Source organism: Branchiostoma belcheri, unplaced genomic scaffold, assembly GCF_001625305.1.
Source record: "Branchiostoma belcheri isolate BF01 breed outbred unplaced genomic scaffold, Haploidv18h27 scaffold34, whole genome shotgun sequence".
In the NCBI taxonomy this organism is placed as follows: Eukaryota; Metazoa; Chordata; class Leptocardii; order Amphioxiformes; family Branchiostomatidae; genus Branchiostoma; species Branchiostoma belcheri.
In genome coordinates, this window is record NW_017803954.1 from 319,760 (window position 1) to 336,287 (window position 16,528).

General features: G+C 41.2%; 2 protein-coding genes across 16 annotated transcripts in view; one reads left to right on the forward strand and one right to left on the reverse strand.

Annotated features, from left to right (window-relative positions):
• Nucleotides 1-3,483, reverse strand: part of LOC109475623 — an 8,218-nt gene extending 4,735 nt beyond the window's left edge. Inside the window, exons 1-2 of one of the 11 annotated variants that reach the window (XM_019776350.1) lie at nucleotides 3,438-3,483; nucleotides 3,119-3,237 (exon numbers count right to left, since the gene is read on the reverse strand). In XM_019776350.1, coding sequence (XP_019631909.1) covers nucleotides 3,119-3,178 — 60 coding nt within the window. In that variant the 5' untranslated portion in view covers nucleotides 3,179-3,237; nucleotides 3,438-3,483. Of the gene's footprint in view, nucleotides 1-6; nucleotides 865-1,569; nucleotides 1,776-3,118; nucleotides 3,304-3,437 lie in introns of those variants that run through there. The other 10 variants (XM_019776357.1, XM_019776358.1, XM_019776359.1 and 7 more) reach the window with 10 other exon arrangements.
• Nucleotides 1,992-12,328, forward strand: LOC109475622 (isocitrate dehydrogenase [NAD] subunit beta, mitochondrial-like). 5 transcript variants are annotated; one of them, XM_019776346.1, is made up of 12 exons: nucleotides 1,992-2,079; nucleotides 4,076-4,144; nucleotides 4,677-4,775; nucleotides 5,044-5,179; nucleotides 7,231-7,294; nucleotides 8,225-8,357; nucleotides 8,673-8,806; nucleotides 8,957-9,059; nucleotides 9,350-9,496; nucleotides 9,774-9,868; nucleotides 10,073-10,133; nucleotides 11,222-12,328. In XM_019776346.1, the coding sequence occupies exons 1-12, from the start codon at nucleotides 2,038-2,040 to the stop codon at nucleotides 11,318-11,320; spliced, it is 1,182 nt and encodes a 393-aa protein (XP_019631905.1). In that variant the 5' UTR covers nucleotides 1,992-2,037; the 3' UTR covers nucleotides 11,321-12,328. The 5 variants fall into 5 exon arrangements, with proteins under 5 accessions (XP_019631905.1, XP_019631904.1, XP_019631903.1 ...); XM_019776345.1 differs by lacking the exons at nucleotides 1,992-2,079; nucleotides 7,231-7,294 and adding exons at nucleotides 3,519-3,626; nucleotides 6,189-6,252; XM_019776344.1 differs by lacking the exon at nucleotides 1,992-2,079 and adding an exon at nucleotides 3,519-3,626.
• The last annotated feature ends 4,200 nt before the right edge of the window (nucleotides 12,329-16,528 follow it).

Consider the following 16,528-nt stretch of genomic DNA (forward strand, 5'->3'; position numbering starts at 1 on the left):
ATCTAAAAGTAGTCAGACATCTGTGACTAGCACCACAGGACATTCAAAGAACATTATAATTAACTGGTAGGTGGTGGTTGGTAAACACAAGTTAAGACATTTGATTAATGTTGAATTTTGAGTAGAGAATATGCAAAACCTATTGTGCCTTTCAATACTTTACACAATACCTCATCATTCCTCAACAAATGGTGTCCAGTCAAACCCCTGGACCACCTGGACACCTGATTCCCTCATGTATTCCATGGCCTTGTCCACAGGTGAGACAGCTGGAACACCTGGAGTGACACACCTGTCACAGGTGCAGTCCATACCATACATCATGTACTTGTCCATGCAGGCCTGGCACCGCGGGACGTAGTTACTGTCACGAGCACTGCAAAGACTGAGGTCAACCACCACCTGCAGCCCACTGTTGGAAAAGGAGCGCTGGATCTGTGAGGACGACACACGCACACAGCTGGTGGTCGTACACCCTCCCACCACAAGGGTCGACACCCCACTTCTCATCATCTTCCCAAGCCACTCTGCAAACCCTGTGGCATCTAAGATGTTGTTGTCATACTTGATGACCGTAGGGTAGGCCTTAGCTGACACAATCTCCTCCACCTCCTCAGCCCAGTCTAGATCATACCCTCCAACTGGACAGCGACTCAGCAGGACAGGAACGTCCTTCTTAAGCTTCACAAGCAGGTCGGCACAACGTCTGAAACATTGCCTGATGTGTTCTGCTTTTGTCTCCCCAAGGCAGGCAGCCCAGAGTCCACGAGTGAATGACTGCTGTAGATCAATAAGAACCACCGCAATTCTCCCTACTGCTGGTACTGATGACATCTTCAACGCTTTGACTTTTTATTGAATGTTCTGAAAAAGACAGTGAAGTAGGTGGTGGCTGGTCAACACAAACGAGGGGGGAGGGTACGGTACAGAATGAGATCCTCACGGGTATTCAAAATGATTGTGAAATCTTCTTGCTTTCAAAGACATATGATGATGCATATTTTGGTCTATCTGTTAGATAGACTTTAACACTTGTGGGTAGACTTTCGTCTGAATTACCTTATGTTTGCTCCACTTGTTTATGTTATCCCCCCCCCCCATCAACCAAATGCCAACAACGGCCTGCTCAGGTACATTAAATCACATCCTCATGTTTCTTGAGAGACAGCTAACCAATTGTAAATGGTGACCTAAATAGTGAAAGTGACCCGAGGGTGACCTCGTCCAAGCACCGTGTCCACACGTTTGTTTATATTCAGTAGCCAAGGTTCTGCCTTCAAGGCAGAAATTGTTAACATCACTTTAGAGATACCGCAAAGAACACTTTGGTCGACATGAGTGAAGCTGGGGTACCGCCCCTCCCCCTTTATATTTGGGGCAATAAATAGTAGTGACGCATTTGGGTACGTATGTGTACAAATATAAATGTTAACATCTATCATGTTAATACAAGACATGAAGCACACAAACAGTATCTAACGTTAGTTCACTTAAACAGAAATATCAACAACACATGACAGGTATTTTAGGTAAATAGTTCAACTTATGAAGTAACAGCTGTTAGGTCACCACCTTGAAGAAGCACCGCCTAGTTGTCGACACAAGTCGCCCAGTCAGCCTGACAGCCATGATCGTCGAGATCTCTCTTTGAACTCTTGACAGGTTAGCACTGTGTGGCCGTTTGTCCACTGCCAGCAACAGGAGCAAAATTATTCTGTCACAGCTGAAAAACTTTTTACCGGGAATTAAAAAAAAATGGAGCAGAAGACTGTGCCTAGCAGGGAGAATGTATGAAAATAATAACACTGCAAATATTATTAGATAAGCCTTCTTTTACAACACTTCCATGATAAAAAGGAAAAGAAACAATAGCCAAAGATGTAGACAAACCCTGGCTATGTTTGTAAGCATTACTAGTAACATATTTTTGTGCATTTTTATGCTTTTACCCCGTTATACTAGTGGTAAAACCCAGTAGGGGTCAAAGGTTCTGAGTAAACCCGGAAGTTGCGTAATCGAATGTGACATTGGAACAAGATGGCAGCGGTCGTCCGGACACTCGTGGGGTCGGCAACAAAAGTAAGATTTTGCAACGAATTTGCTCACGAATGTCAATTTTGTGGGTAAGGAGTGAATGAACACTGTGTGTGCGAGTATTTGGTGTTGGTGAAAATACTCTGTCCATTATAATAGTAAACTCAATTAAAGCAGATCCTCGTGCGCTGTTCTAAAAAATTATTCTGCAGTTGACTGCGATGTTAGCGATTTATCTTCATTTCACATTTTCCAATGCTGCCTCGTATGAACATGTATGCTTATCTTAGTCAAAGCATAAACATGAAAGGTTGTCCCTTTATAATATTTCAGACATCACCTTTTGCTAGCATGTGGGATGGATCAGTATTCTGGAATGTCTGGAATAATCACAGTGCACGGGCAGGTCGTTGATCGGTCTGACTTGGGGCGTATAGAAGTCTGGATCGAGTCGTTTATTTTGCACGACCTCATCACGACTCTTACAACGACTGAAACACGACTGCCATTCTGAATGTATAAAGTCCCATTGACCATATTACGACCATTTAACGATCTTTCTACGACCCCGATCGTTAAATAGTCGTGCACAGTCGTATTTTGGTCAACGCTGAGAGGAGAGGTCAAGAGGTCATGATAGCCATTATTCCTNACATTAAATCACATCCTCATGTTTCTTGAGAGACAGCTACCAATTGTAAATGGTGACCTAAATAGTGAAAGTGACCCGAGGGTGACCTCGTCCAAGCACCGTGTCCACACGTTTGTTTATATTCAGTAGCCAAGGTTCTGCCTTCAAGGCAGAAATTGTTAACATCACTTTAGAGATACCGCAAAGAACACTTTGGTCGACATGAGTGAAGCTGGGGTACCGCCCCTCCCCCTTTATATTTGGGGCAATAAATAGTAGTGACGCATTTGGGTACGTATGTGTACAAATATAAATGCTAACATCTATCATGTTAATACAAGACATGAAGCACACAAACAGTATCTAACGTTAGTTCACTTGAACAAAAATATCGACAACACATGACAGGTATTTTAGGTAACGTTAAATAGTTCAACTTATGAAGTATGTCACCACCTTGAAGAAGCACCGCCAAGTTGTCGACACAAGTCGCCCAGTCAGCCTGACAGCCATGATCGTCGAGATCTCTCTTTGAACTCTTGACAGGTTAGCACTGTGTGGCCGTTTGTCCACTGCCAGCAACAAGAGCAAAATTATTCTGTTACAGCTGAAAAACTTTTTACCGGGAATAAAAAAAATGGAGCAGAAGACTGTGCCTAGCAGGGAGAATGTATGAAAATAATAACACTGCAAATATTATTAGATAAGCCTTCTTTTACAACACTTCCATGATAAAAAGGAAAAGAAACAATAGCCAAAGATGTAGACAAACCCTGGCTATGTTTGTAAGCATTACTAGTAACAGATTTTTGTGCATTTTTATGCTTTTACCCCGTTATACTAGTGGTAAAACCCAGTAGGGGTCAAAGGTTCTGATTAAACCCGGAAGTTGCGTAATCGAATGTGACATTGGAACAAGATGGCAGCGGTCGTCCGGACACTCGTGGGGTCGGCAACAAAAGTAAGGTTTTTCAACGAATTTGCTCACGAATGTCAATTTTGTGGGTAAGGAGTGAATGAACACTGTGTGTGCGAGTATTTTGTTATCCATGTGGTGTTGGTGAAAATACTCAATTCAAAGCAGATCCTCGTGCGCTCTTCTAAAAAATTATTCTGCAGTTGACTGCGATGTTAGCGATTTATCTTCATTTCACATTTTCCAATGCTGCCTCGTATGAACATGTATGCTTATCTTAGTCAAAGCATAAACATGAAAGGTTGTCCCTTTATAATATTTCAGACATCACCTTTTGCTAGCATGTGGGATGGATCAGTATTCTGGAATAATTTGTACTTGATGGGGGGGGGGGTACTACCCGCTGTAATATAATTTAGCACAATCCAGTGCACTGTACAGTACAGTACAAAATACAGCTCATTAATTGGATCATCCATATGATTTTTCCACAGCTACAATGGCAGCCAGCCTCTGTCCTCTGCAGCAGGGCCGTCTCCACCACGATACCTGCTCAAGATCCGGTAAACATTGATTCACTGATACAAGAGCTGGTACTAGACTCTATGACTGGAGCTTTTTTTTTGGGGGGGGGGGGGGTCCTTCAGTATCAGCCCAGTGTAGAGCCTTCCATATTTTAGCACCGCAAAGTAAGAAGGGATTTAAAATGCCTTTCTTCAAAGGGCCAGCACAAGGACAAGGACCCAGTTACAAATTGTAGGGATACACCATAAGATACTAAATGAGTACATTATAAAAGCCCCAAAAAGGCTCCAGTCACAAAGTCAGCTAATGAAGGAGGCAATTGTCCTCTCCTCTGTATTATAATATTGACATGGACAATATATTCTTCCTATTAGAAATCTAGAGGACGGTTTAAGAAAGTATTAGTAACCTCCTTCATGCTATTATTGGGTGATTGGTTCACTATGGTCTGCATTTTGTACAGAAGAGAAACATATAAAAAAGGTGAAAAAGCAAGTGCTGTACTAATAAGCTGCAAGAACTGTGAACAAATGGCATTTGCAACATGTTTAATTCTGTCTTAATCCACAGGCCGTTGCTGCTCCTGTCTCCAAGCCTAAGGGTAACCAGAAGGTGACAATGATCCCTGGAGATGGTATTGGACCTGAGCTCATGCACTCAGTCAAGGAGGTGGGGACTGTAGCTTTATACACCATGGTAGCAGATATAGTAGAGAAAGGCATCAGTACCTGTATGAACTGATCTTCATGATTTACGCAGACCTTGTACAACCAGCTCTCCTAAGGGTAGTCTTAGAAGTCCTGAACTGATTGACTGTCTTACTGCTAACAATGTACATAGACATAGCATGCAAGAGTTGATATCTGTAGCTATAAGTAGATTACTGTTCTCTTGTGCTTGTGTTAGTTTGTTTATGGACTTTTTTGTCCTTGTACAGGTGTTCAAACATGCATTAGTGCCTGTAGATTTTGAGGAGATCCATGTGAGCGAGGTCCAAGACTGGGGCCAGGACCACCAGGACACTGTGGACAAGGTCATCCAGTCATTTGAAAGGACGGGGGTCGGACTCAAAGGTACGTACAACCGTTGTAAACATTAGGATCTAATGTCTCATTCTACCACACCTACACCTTCATTCTTCCATCATCAAAAAGGACCTACATGCAAGTTATAAATTCTTCTTTACCTCATCTTTTATTATGGGTTCACCACACCACGAAGTGGTGGTGAACCCATATTGCTTTTTCTGATGTTTCTTCTTCTCCTCCTCCTCCTCCTCCTTCTTTTCCTGCCATTTTTTAAATGGATTCAGCTTCTTCATTTTAGGGCCTAAGGTCCTGAAATTTGGTATGGAGGTACAGTGGGCAAATACCCCCAGGCGTTTTTTAAATTTTTGTGATACAGGCTTTTAGAATGGTTTTATTTGAGTTTTTTGGCTGTGTTATAGCAAATGTATTACTGTGTTAGTGTGCCGTGTTTACCACGTCTGGGCATGAGTCATCACAATGGAATGCAGGGCATCAACCAATAGGCATGCAGCTTTCCTCTATACTTCTTGCTGATTGGCTGTTGGGATTTAACTTGATTAACACCTGCACAGAGCATTTCCACCTGCACAGAGCATTTCTTGCTGATTGGCTGTTGGGATTTAACTTGATTAACACCTGCACAGAGCATTTCCATACCGACAGTATGTCTTTATTCAAGTGTTTTGGTAGGTATTTCAAGCTTTTCTGCTCCAGCATTGGAATGCGGGGCATGAACGTTTTTTTTTTTTTTGAAAATCAACAGTTTGCATTATGCAATTAAAAATCCTAACCAATAAAGTAGGGAATAGCTATCCAACTGTTGTTTTAGTTGTATGTTACTTCATATTATAGTTATATCAATGTAAATCATTGTTTTCCCTTGTGTTTCTCATTCTTTCCCTGCCATGTCGTAAAATGTGGTGAACCCATCGCTATATTTGCTCCAAAGCAAATATTGGCCTTTCTAGTTTTGTAGCATTACCTTTTCTTTAACATTTTCCTCTTTCTTCCATCTGTTTCATCCTTTCTTCCCTGCTCACTGCTCCTCCCATAGGCACCATAAACACCCCTGCCTGGCTACAGGTCGGTGACCTGCAATCTCTCAACATGGACGTCAGGTACTCACCATGGCAACAAGCCACACCCTAATCCATCATTACACCATCATAGAACTGTGGCCACTCATTCATTGTGCTCTTGCAATGATGTGTACTTGTGTTGTCTCTACCCTAACACAGTCTCTGATTCCAGTGTCATAGCTTAGTTGTCGTAGAACCCAAATTAATGATTCATGTATCTGTGACCTTCTTGTTTCACATCTATAAAAGTCTTCTGTCCTCACATACATGTACCTGTATGGGTTTGTTACCATCTGTTTTCTTTCTTTTTAAATTTTGAGGATTACACTTTATTGATAAATGAACCTCAACATGCATGCAACTACATTTTGTATCAGTACAGAGCATGAGCCATTGGAATGTTGTGACAAATGTCACTGTCTTGCTTAGCATCCAAACTACCATACAATTTGCATCCATAGAGAAGAAGTCTGAATAAAGATTTGGGACATTGCCACTATGTAGAGGATTGTATGCTTTATATGGTGTTTTTTAATCTACCCAAAGAAAAGTGATTAGTGCAGTTTCAATTTCACACTCCAATTATATTTGTCAATGAATGATTTCCTTAGTTTACTTTACTTTGCCTATGTAGAATTTTCAGTTTAAAGATCATTTAAAATGCTAGATAAAGCGAGCTTAATGATGACAAAATGATACATGTGTAGTCTTGTTCTTTATATTTACAGATTGCATACAACTGTACTTACAATCTCTGTTTTTGCATGGTTGATAACAACTCCCCCGTATTCCAACAGCTAAGACAATACTGTATGTCTTTTCAGGTGAATCCGTTGTAGACAACAGCAGTGTGCCTATCCATGTGAAGTTGTGGCATGGACTTTGTTTTCCCCTAACCACCATGTATTTTGTCCTTGCAGATGGTGTCATGTGCCAGTGTAATGTTTACAGATGTTGCTGTTAGTACTTCAGTCTGTAATGTTTATGCATCCCTGTACCGCGTTTTTGTGTTTCCAGGCTATATAACCACACCTACACCTACTAAGACAGGAGAGCTTATGGGTGTAAACATGAAACTCAGGTACAACACTTGCTTCCACGCAAACTATAGTAACCAACCCACTAACACTAACTTTGGCTGTTGAACAGAAGTTGTAGGAAAATATCAGTGGTACAGGAAGACAAGTTTCTTGTTTCACTTTCATAGCTCTGCTCATTTGTCTTTGACTATAAGTGTCAGTACTGTGGATCTTTCACTATTTGAATGAAAGATCACTTGATAAAATGGTAATGTTTGAAGACATCATAACAATATCACTACTGACATTGTGTTCTGTGTTACCACTGACTGCTTCGTATCAAAGACAAATGACTTGGAAAATGAATGGCTATGATAACCCAACTAACAATGATTGTAAAATCTGGGTTTAATTCTAACATTGTTGTTGTGTTTCCTTGTGTTTTGTTATCATTAACGCTGCCACCAGGCAACATACGGACACCCACCCATGGGGAACTTATGGGCATGAACATGAGGATGAGGTAAATGGCTTATTATTGGCAACAGAAAACAAAACATACTTGCTCATATCACATAGCAGGCCCGTCAAGTGGAAATATATGTCTTGCTAGGTCTTTTATAACCAATGGCACTGCAAGCAAGAACATTGCTATATAACATCAATGCCAAAATCTAGACAAGAATACATTATATATTGGAAAATAATTTCTGCTGTGAAAAAAAAGGTCACCATCCTCTCAGAAAAAATCAATTATTGATGAACCAAGAAGGATTGTGTGCAAGTTCAAATATTCAATTTCCAATAAAAGTCCAAAAAATCTTTTTTTTTAATCATTTTCTTATGTCAGCAATTTTTTTATCATGCCTAAATGCATACGTTTTGTTCCATTTTCATCCCCCCATGATCCTTCCTGGTTTGTCCCCTGAAGTGATATTTTGTTTTTGAGCTGACTGGTAATACCGGTATTTTCTCCCTGCTGCCACGTTCAGACGTCGGCTGGACCTGTTTGCTAACGTGGTGCGTGTGAAGAGTATGGCGGGGCTGAAGACTCGACACCACAACCTGGACTTTGTCATCATCAGGGAACAGACAGAGGGGGAGTACAGCTCACTGGAACATGAGGTAGGGCTTCTTTATTTGCAGCTTGCTCCCCAAGCAGAGTTATACCTGTTTTGGACATATTTTTAAACCTATTTGAATGCATTCTGTCAGACCTTCTGTCTGGTGGTTAGTTATCTCCTTCCCCTGGATCCCAAGGGGACAAGTCCTTAAAGTTTGCACATATTATTGATAGATGTTGTGGTCCTTTAGAAGAAAATCCATTTTAAAAAAACATTTAAAAAAGAAAGAAATATTCCCAGATTTCAGTATCTTTAGAAACATATGCATGACAGAAGTTCTGACTCACCCCTACCTGTTGATATGTGTGACCTCCAGAGTGTTGAAGGGGTTGTGGAGAGCTTGAAGATCATCACCAGGGAGAAGTCTCGCCGCATCGCCAAGTTTGCCTTCGACTACGCCACCAAACATGGGAGGGAGAAGGTCACAGCTGTACACAAGGCTAACATCATGTAGGCACAATTCTTTTCTGTGTCACACTATCACAATAGACAGAATGCAGAATTTTATCTGGTACATCAAACCTTTATTCACTTTCCATAGTGTCTATCCTTGCTACAATTGGAATATTAGATATTATTTAATCACAATTTATTTCTCAGGAAAATGGGTGATGGGATGTTCCTGCGGTGTTGTGAGGAGGTGTCTGAGCTGTACCCACGCATCAAATTTGAGAACATGATCATCGACAACTGCTGCATGCAGGTAAACATTGAATTACAAAGGAATAAGTTTCTTGTCAACTACACATTGTTTCTTGTCAACTACACATTGTTTCTTGTCAAATACACATTGTTTCTTGTCAAATACACATTGTTTCTTGTCAAATACACATTGTTTCTTGTCAAATACACATTGTTTCTTGTCAACTACACATTGTCATGTCAAATACACATTGGTTCCATCTTTTGGTGTTTTTTTGATACGCTTATATACTTTTACTTCAAAGTTATATCTGCCCTGAAAGCTGAGTTGTTGTGGTTTGTCCCCTGCAGTTGGTGTCCAATCCGTACCAGTTTGATGTGATGGTGATGCCTAACCTGTACGGGAACATCGTGGATAACCTGGCGGCAGGGCTGGTGGGCGGGGCAGGGATCGTGCCTGGGGAAAGCTACAGCCACAGCTATGCAGTGTTTGAGACTGTGAGTCAGGGTTTTATTCTGATTCGTACAGCCAGGTTCTTATTTCTTACACTTTCTTTGTGAAACTGAAAGTACAAAATAGAAGCAAACCCAGGATAGACCATTGCCTTTAGTAAGTGTATTGTCTCAATTTCTTTTGTATGTAAATCTTGACAGGGTACTTCCTACATTGTACACTGTTACTGCCTTGTCTGAGAAGAGGTAGATGGTTTTTCCTTTGATGTGCTGCCTTCCTGTGCACAAGTCTACAGCCTGATAAGTTAGATTCCTGTTACAGGGAGCACGTCACCCGTTTGCCCAGGCAGTGGGCAGGAACATCGCCAACCCCACAGCCATGCTGCTGTCTGCTGCCAACATGCTCAAACACATGCAGTAAGTCCTATAGTACTTGCAATAGAAGGGCCCCAGAAGAAAATTTTATTTTGTTTATGTTATATCTGTATAGCCTACTTGTCCTTACATTTGATACAATTTCCCAAACTATACGACAGTCTGGAATAGTGTCATTGGCGTCCCATTCCAATAGGACTGAGCAAGACACATTTAAGTGATTGTTCCAATGCTGTATTTCCCCAGTCTGGAGTACCATGGACAGATGATCTCTGATGCTGTAGAAAGGGTGATCAAAGTTGGGAAGGTAAGTTTACCAGGAACAGACAAACACATAGAGGACATACAACCTGGATCTTTTGGTTGGACTGACTGGTCATTTGCTTCTGGCTTGCTTTTCCAATAAAAGATTTTAATAGTCCACAAGCAATGTATGTCCAGATTTTTAAACTATGAAATCATAAAAGTTTGTATGGTACCAAGTTAGACTAAACAACATTATACCTTCTGCATATTCTTGCAGTGCATGTCACATACTAGTTGCAAATTGAATACAGAAGTGCTTAAAATGTTGCATGTCATGTGTAACAACCAACCTTACATATGCATATCACAGTACAAAGATATAATATAGAGGTGGTATAGATATTCACTTGGTATTTCTTGAGTGCTATAACTGTCATTTACTAAATTTGACTTAATGATTCTCTACATTCTAGTCTGTTCTCATCCAATAGTAATTATTAGGTGCACCAGTCATAACTTATCAATGTTTTCTTCTAAAGATTCTCTGTGTTCTACCAGGACAAGGTTTGATGACTCTCTGTCCATCTACACATCTTACAGACTCATACAAAACTGTATGCTTTTCCTAAAGTGTTTTTTTCTCCCCTCTTATAATCCTCAGGTACTACCTCCATGGTTGTTGCATGTCTAATTAAGTGTGTGATAATTCTAATTACCAGTTCCTATGTAAGAATTCATCCCCACCCTATTTCTTTCTTGACTGCTCCCTTCCATTTAAGATGGAATACTCACTGGTCCTGATTTGATACACTGATTTTTAATGAAGACTATTCAAGCTGCCAAGCAGTAGCTTCCGCCTTCTCTCACAATTCAATTAATACTTTGCTTAAATATGTTATAGGTATCAGTTTGCTTTGAAACCATCTTTGGCTCTATTTTTCCTTCAGAAATGAAAACAAAATATGTAAATTACAAGGTCTTACCAATTCATTTTATAAATGCCAATGAATTTTTTTAATGCAACCTGTGTTTGAATTAAAATGCTGATATTTTGACCTGGAGGGATTTATCAGGTTTGATCAAGATTAATGTTGTCTTGTACATGTGTTTGTCTTTCTTAACACTTAACACTTCTGGCCTGGTTCACAGGTTCGGACGAGAGACATGGGAGGATATGCAACAACAACAGATCTCACCACTGCCATCATAGACAACCTACACAAGGGGAAATACAGCAGCTTTGTCTAGTCTTTACTGTCTGACATTCTTGTTACTGACACACTTGTATCTGAAGTAGCACTGCCAACCAGTAAAAGGGGCTTAGCTGATGAAAAAGGTGTAGATATTTCTTCTGCTTCAAATGAGATGCAAAAGTGCAATTGTACCAGAAAATAGCAGCAAATTGCAAGTTTTTTTTCTATCAGGAAACACTATGAGACAAAACTGGACAGTTCAGAATCTACATTTTTAACAAAAGTTCACTTACACCGTTTTTGCTGGATTTTCCCCTTTCCTGGTTGGTATTCAAGCATTTTTTAAGCAACATGTGAATTAGTAACTTTACAGACATGGCTTTGTGCTAAACCTGTGAAGTAGAAGTGTAGGAAGGATGAGTTGTTGAGATGCTAGACTTGTTTCTTCCAGGTTCGCACCAAGGACATGGGAGGATACGCCACGACCACTGACCTGACCCACGAGGTGTGTAACAACCTCCGTGTGTGAGGACCCGGCCCTGGAGCTGACAGACAGCAGATAGCAGTACATAAACAATACACATGTATATGGTCTTTTGCAATAGATACATTTAGAAGAAAACTATACCACATTACATAGTATTGTGTATAAATACTTAATATGTGTACATATAGTTTCACTGAGATGTTTGACAGTGTTTTATTTGGGTAAGGTGCAAAGTCTATTGATAGTCCCTTTTTACACATTGTGAAGTTTTACCATAAAGGCATTAAAACTATTTATATGTTTTAAACAATCTGTACTGATATTTATTCATCAGTAAAGTTCACATATCAATGGAACAGTATGATAATGAAGATGGCATTTAAGATGATATCACAGTTTCAAACATAACTTATGGTACATGGAATGTTTCATCCATTTGTAATCTTATGAAAATTCAAGACGTCAAAGCTGCTCATATGGTGTATACCCTGATATATTAGGAATAGGAATACATTTATATGTACCAAAGCAGTATTTGTGTCAGATTCACACCTCAGAAATACAGCTGTCTTCTCAGATGTGGCCTGGTGATTTTTATGTGGTGTAGATAAGGGATAGAAAGACTGCATGAATTAGGTATATTGTGGCCAGGGTGCTAAACATGATTCCATTCTATACCTCAATTTAACATGATGGGCTATTACAACCTTTAATTCATTATCTGAGTGTGATCACTACCCCTGCTGCAATACATGGTGCTGAAATGTAATCCCACCCTATATCACCCCTGCTACAATACATGGTTGTGTCCATGGTGCTGAAATGTAATCCCACCTAAAATGTAATATCACCCCTGCTACAGTAATGGTTGTGTCCATAGTATTGAAATGTAATCCCACCCTACCACCCCTACTACAGTACATGGTTGTGTCCATGTTACTGAAATGTCATCCAACCCTACCACCCCTGCTACAGTAATGGTTGTGTCCATGGTCCTGAAATGCCATCCCATCCTACCACCCCTATTACCGTAGATGGTTGTGTCCATTGTACTGAAATACCCTACCACCCCTGTTACAGTACATGGTTGTGTCCATGGTACTGAAATGCCCTCCCACCCTATCACCCCTTCTATAGTACATGGTTGTGCCCGAAGTCCCTGCTGTATGGACTTTCTCCTTATGAATTCTATTCACAAGAATTTCAGCACCGGAAACGAGCGCCCCATCCACATAGCAAAGTCCACAAATCCCGATAGATTACCACAGAGTTTTCGCTGAAATCGATTCTTACCTTTACTAGAATCCAAAAGCCAGTTTTCCTAATTCCTTCCTTACAATAACCAGTCCCGTTAGATATTGACTGGAGCCTAGGGCGTCTTCCCGACACGTCCGTATCTTTAGTAATTTGTCCATGGGAATCCAATACCCTCACCCTTCCCCCGCGCGCCATCCATTACATAATTTGTCACACGGTACAGGCGGATCTGCCCCCGATAATTCCCGCTGATTAATTAACACGCTGAGCGTCTTTCATGTCTCCAGACTTGAAGGCTCCTGCGAGCTGCCGAGAAATTCATCAAACCACCCCGCTATCTGCGGGACCGTGAAGGGTGGATTACCCGCATATTTGGTAATTTGCTCAAAGGAGTATCAGAATACGATATCTTCAACGGCTGTCTCCTGAGTGTTTAGACAGCTTAACCTCAAGTCTTTGTCTGCAAGGGTACGGAAGGAACGCTTAAACTGATATCTAACGATGGAAAAACGCCATCGGAAGATACAGGTTGGCAATTTTAGTTTGTTATCTTCCTAGCTATTCTGCTACCTATTGAAACGCACTATACAGAGTGTGTCATATCGGACTGACTGCATTGTGATCCATTGCGCCGTAGCTCGCTCTTGTCTCCTTCTATCATCGCTATCATTCACAGTTATTGTTACAGACTGATAATTTATTTGTATGCCGCACTGCATGGTTCCTCTAGTCATTTGATATTGTAAGGGAGTGTAAGTATGAATTTACAAATTTTAGGATTGTTCTAATAATTGATTCTGTTTAAAAGTAATTTCATAAAACTACAAAAAGTGTTAAGCTGAAATTAAGACGATTTTCTTTGGAACTTACAGAACAACTCTTTCCGCCAATGACTGCAGCTCCACAATGAATAGTCTAGCAGCGCTATTGATCCAATATATGTTTAAGTATAACGTACACTAAGTCTTGCTCAAACCTGAATCTTGAATTCTACCGATGACGTCATAAACTTTTGTAAAGTGTTTACAGCGTTGAGGACATAACAGGGGTAAAGGGCTGCAAAACCTGTTCGTTTGAATTTCCGTATCAAAGTTGAATGAGGAGAAGAAGGAGAAGAAAGGATGTTACATGGAAGTCCGAACCGTAGAGGTATGGAATGGGGATCCAAAAATATGTAGATGCTAAAAAATAAATAGTTCGGATTCTACCTCCTGGCTGGTTGTTTGAGGTAAATAGCATAACTCTGTACATATGGTATTGCTAGCAGTCTTGCAAAATCGGAAACTGACTGATATGCTGATTCCGGGTTTGGGGCAGATGCTGCATGTGGCGCATGCTGCACTTCATGCAGGCTCCGCACGGGGCGCCTCTCCCACGCCTTAGCGGTACGTTTTGTATGACGTCACCCATATCAGCTACAGAGCAATTTCAAACCCGTTCGGTACATTGCAGTCTGTATACATGTGTGAAAGTTGCGTGTCGCGTACCACAGCGAAGCAATTATAAATTCTTCTCACGAACGCTGAAAAATCTTTTACGGTGATAGAAAACTCGTCGGATATTGTGGCGAGTTCAGATGGTGCGGCAGTGGTTATCTGAACTAAGCTCTCGGTATTTCCCAAGGCATTGATAGAATAATATAACCGTGTAGAACTTGTGTAGAATTCAGAATAAGCATAATTCTTACTGAAGCCCAACTTACAGAAACCTACTTCTAGTGCGAAAAATGGCATAGGGTAAAATAAGAAATTCTCAAATTAAACTGGAACTTAATTTGCAAATTCCCCGAAGGAACTTAGCAGCAAAACTGTATTTTATAATCACGTACCAATTCATTGTTGTGCGTACCGATGTGCTTAAATTCATTCAGTCCTTATAATACAAATAGTGTCTCGGACGTATTGGTTATCAATTGTACCAGTTTTATCGGACGTGAACAAGGTCACTTGCCTCGTGCGTGGCGTATTCGCTAGGGGCTATGCTACTTTATATCTAACTTTGGGCTCAGGCCTCCTGTGGAGGCAAATTGTCCCGCTTGTGAAATATTGACTAAGCAGATTAAGAAAATGCTTTACTGCGACAGTTTGGGGCCAGAAAGTCACTAATACCCTTAATGCGTATCTCTGCGATGACAAAGTGCTTCTATCTCGCAGACAATTTACACAATATCCGTTCTTCACAGATATGAATCACACTGCGGGAACTTTCCCTCAGGTTACGTTTGTGCCCGTCCAAAGATGATAAATACCAGTAATTGAAAAGTGCGAGATTAATTCAGACACACATCCCGGGCGTTTTAATAGGCGGTTGTCGCCTGAAACATCGGAGGGATCACATCAGCCCGCCCCCCGCTCCGCACACCGTACATCATGGCAGACAGTTCGGGGCGAATCAAAGTCCTCCGCGCCGATAACTGGGCTTGATGAAGATCTCTTCTCATGGAGGTTTGTACGGCCAGACACACGGACTCCGGGCCGGTAATAACGTATTTCATCACGGCACGGGAGAGCTCAGTCTGTGGCCGGGAACAGCGCCGTTATGTGTGGAGAACTGTACAAAATTGCTTGTTTGTTTGTTTGTTTGTTTGTTTGTACTTCTGTGGTGTTGTACGGCCAGACACACGGACTCCGGGCCGGTAATAATGTATTTCATCACGGCACGGGAGAGCTCAGTCTGTGGCCGGGAACAGCGTCGTTATGTGTGGAGAATTGTACAAAATTGCTTGTTTGTTTGTTTGTTTGTTTGTTCGTTTGTTTGTTTGTTTGTACTTCTGTGGTGTTGTACGGCCAGACACACGGACTCCGGGCCGGTAATAACGTTTTTCATCACGGCACGGGAGGGCTCAGTCTGTGGCCGGGAACAGCGTCGTTTACGTGTGCAGAACTGTACAAAATTGTTTGTTTGTTTGTTTGTTTGTTTGTACTTCTGTAGTGTTGTACGGCCAGACACACGGACTCCGGGCCGGTAATAACGTATTTCATCACGACACGGGAGGGCTCAGTCTGTGGCCGGGAACAGCGTCGTTATGTGTGGAGAATTGTACAAAATTGCTTGTTTGTTTGTTTGTTTGTTTGTTTGTTTGTTTGTTTGTTTGTTTGTACTTCTGTAGTGTTGTACGGCCAGACACACGGACTCCGGGCCGGTAATAACGTATTTCATCACGGCACGGGAAAGCTCAGTCTGTGGCCGGGAACCGTCGTTTGGAGAACCGTACAAAAGTGTTATGTGTTTGTACGTATGCATAGTTTTACTACTAGATATGCAGTTAATACCGCACCGATGATAACGTTTTCATCCCGATACACGAGAGCTCAGTGTGTGGCCATGTCAGAGAATCATGTCATGTGGACGGCTTTGTAACAAGTATTGCGGGATTGCTTGTTAGTTACCTAGCAAGCTAAGTTTGTTCATTTGAGTTTTTATGTAGTTCCAAACTACCAGACAGACTCAGACGCACCAATAATAATGTATTCATCATCACACCTAAGGGCGAGCTCGGCGGGAGGGTAACTTGACAAG

Bases quoted from the DNA above. Each gene is read 5' to 3' on its own strand.
- LOC109475622 (XM_019776346.1), top strand. From the start codon at position 2,038: ATGGCAGCGGTCGTCCGGACACTCGTGGGGTCGGCAACAAAA. The intron at 4,776-5,043 runs GTGGGGACTGTA...GTCCTTGTACAG, and splicing joins TCATGCACTCAGTCAAGGAG to GTGTTCAAACATGCATTAGT. The intron at 9,869-10,072 runs GTAAGTCCTATA...GTATTTCCCCAG, and splicing joins AACATGCTCAAACACATGCA to TCTGGAGTACCATGGACAGA.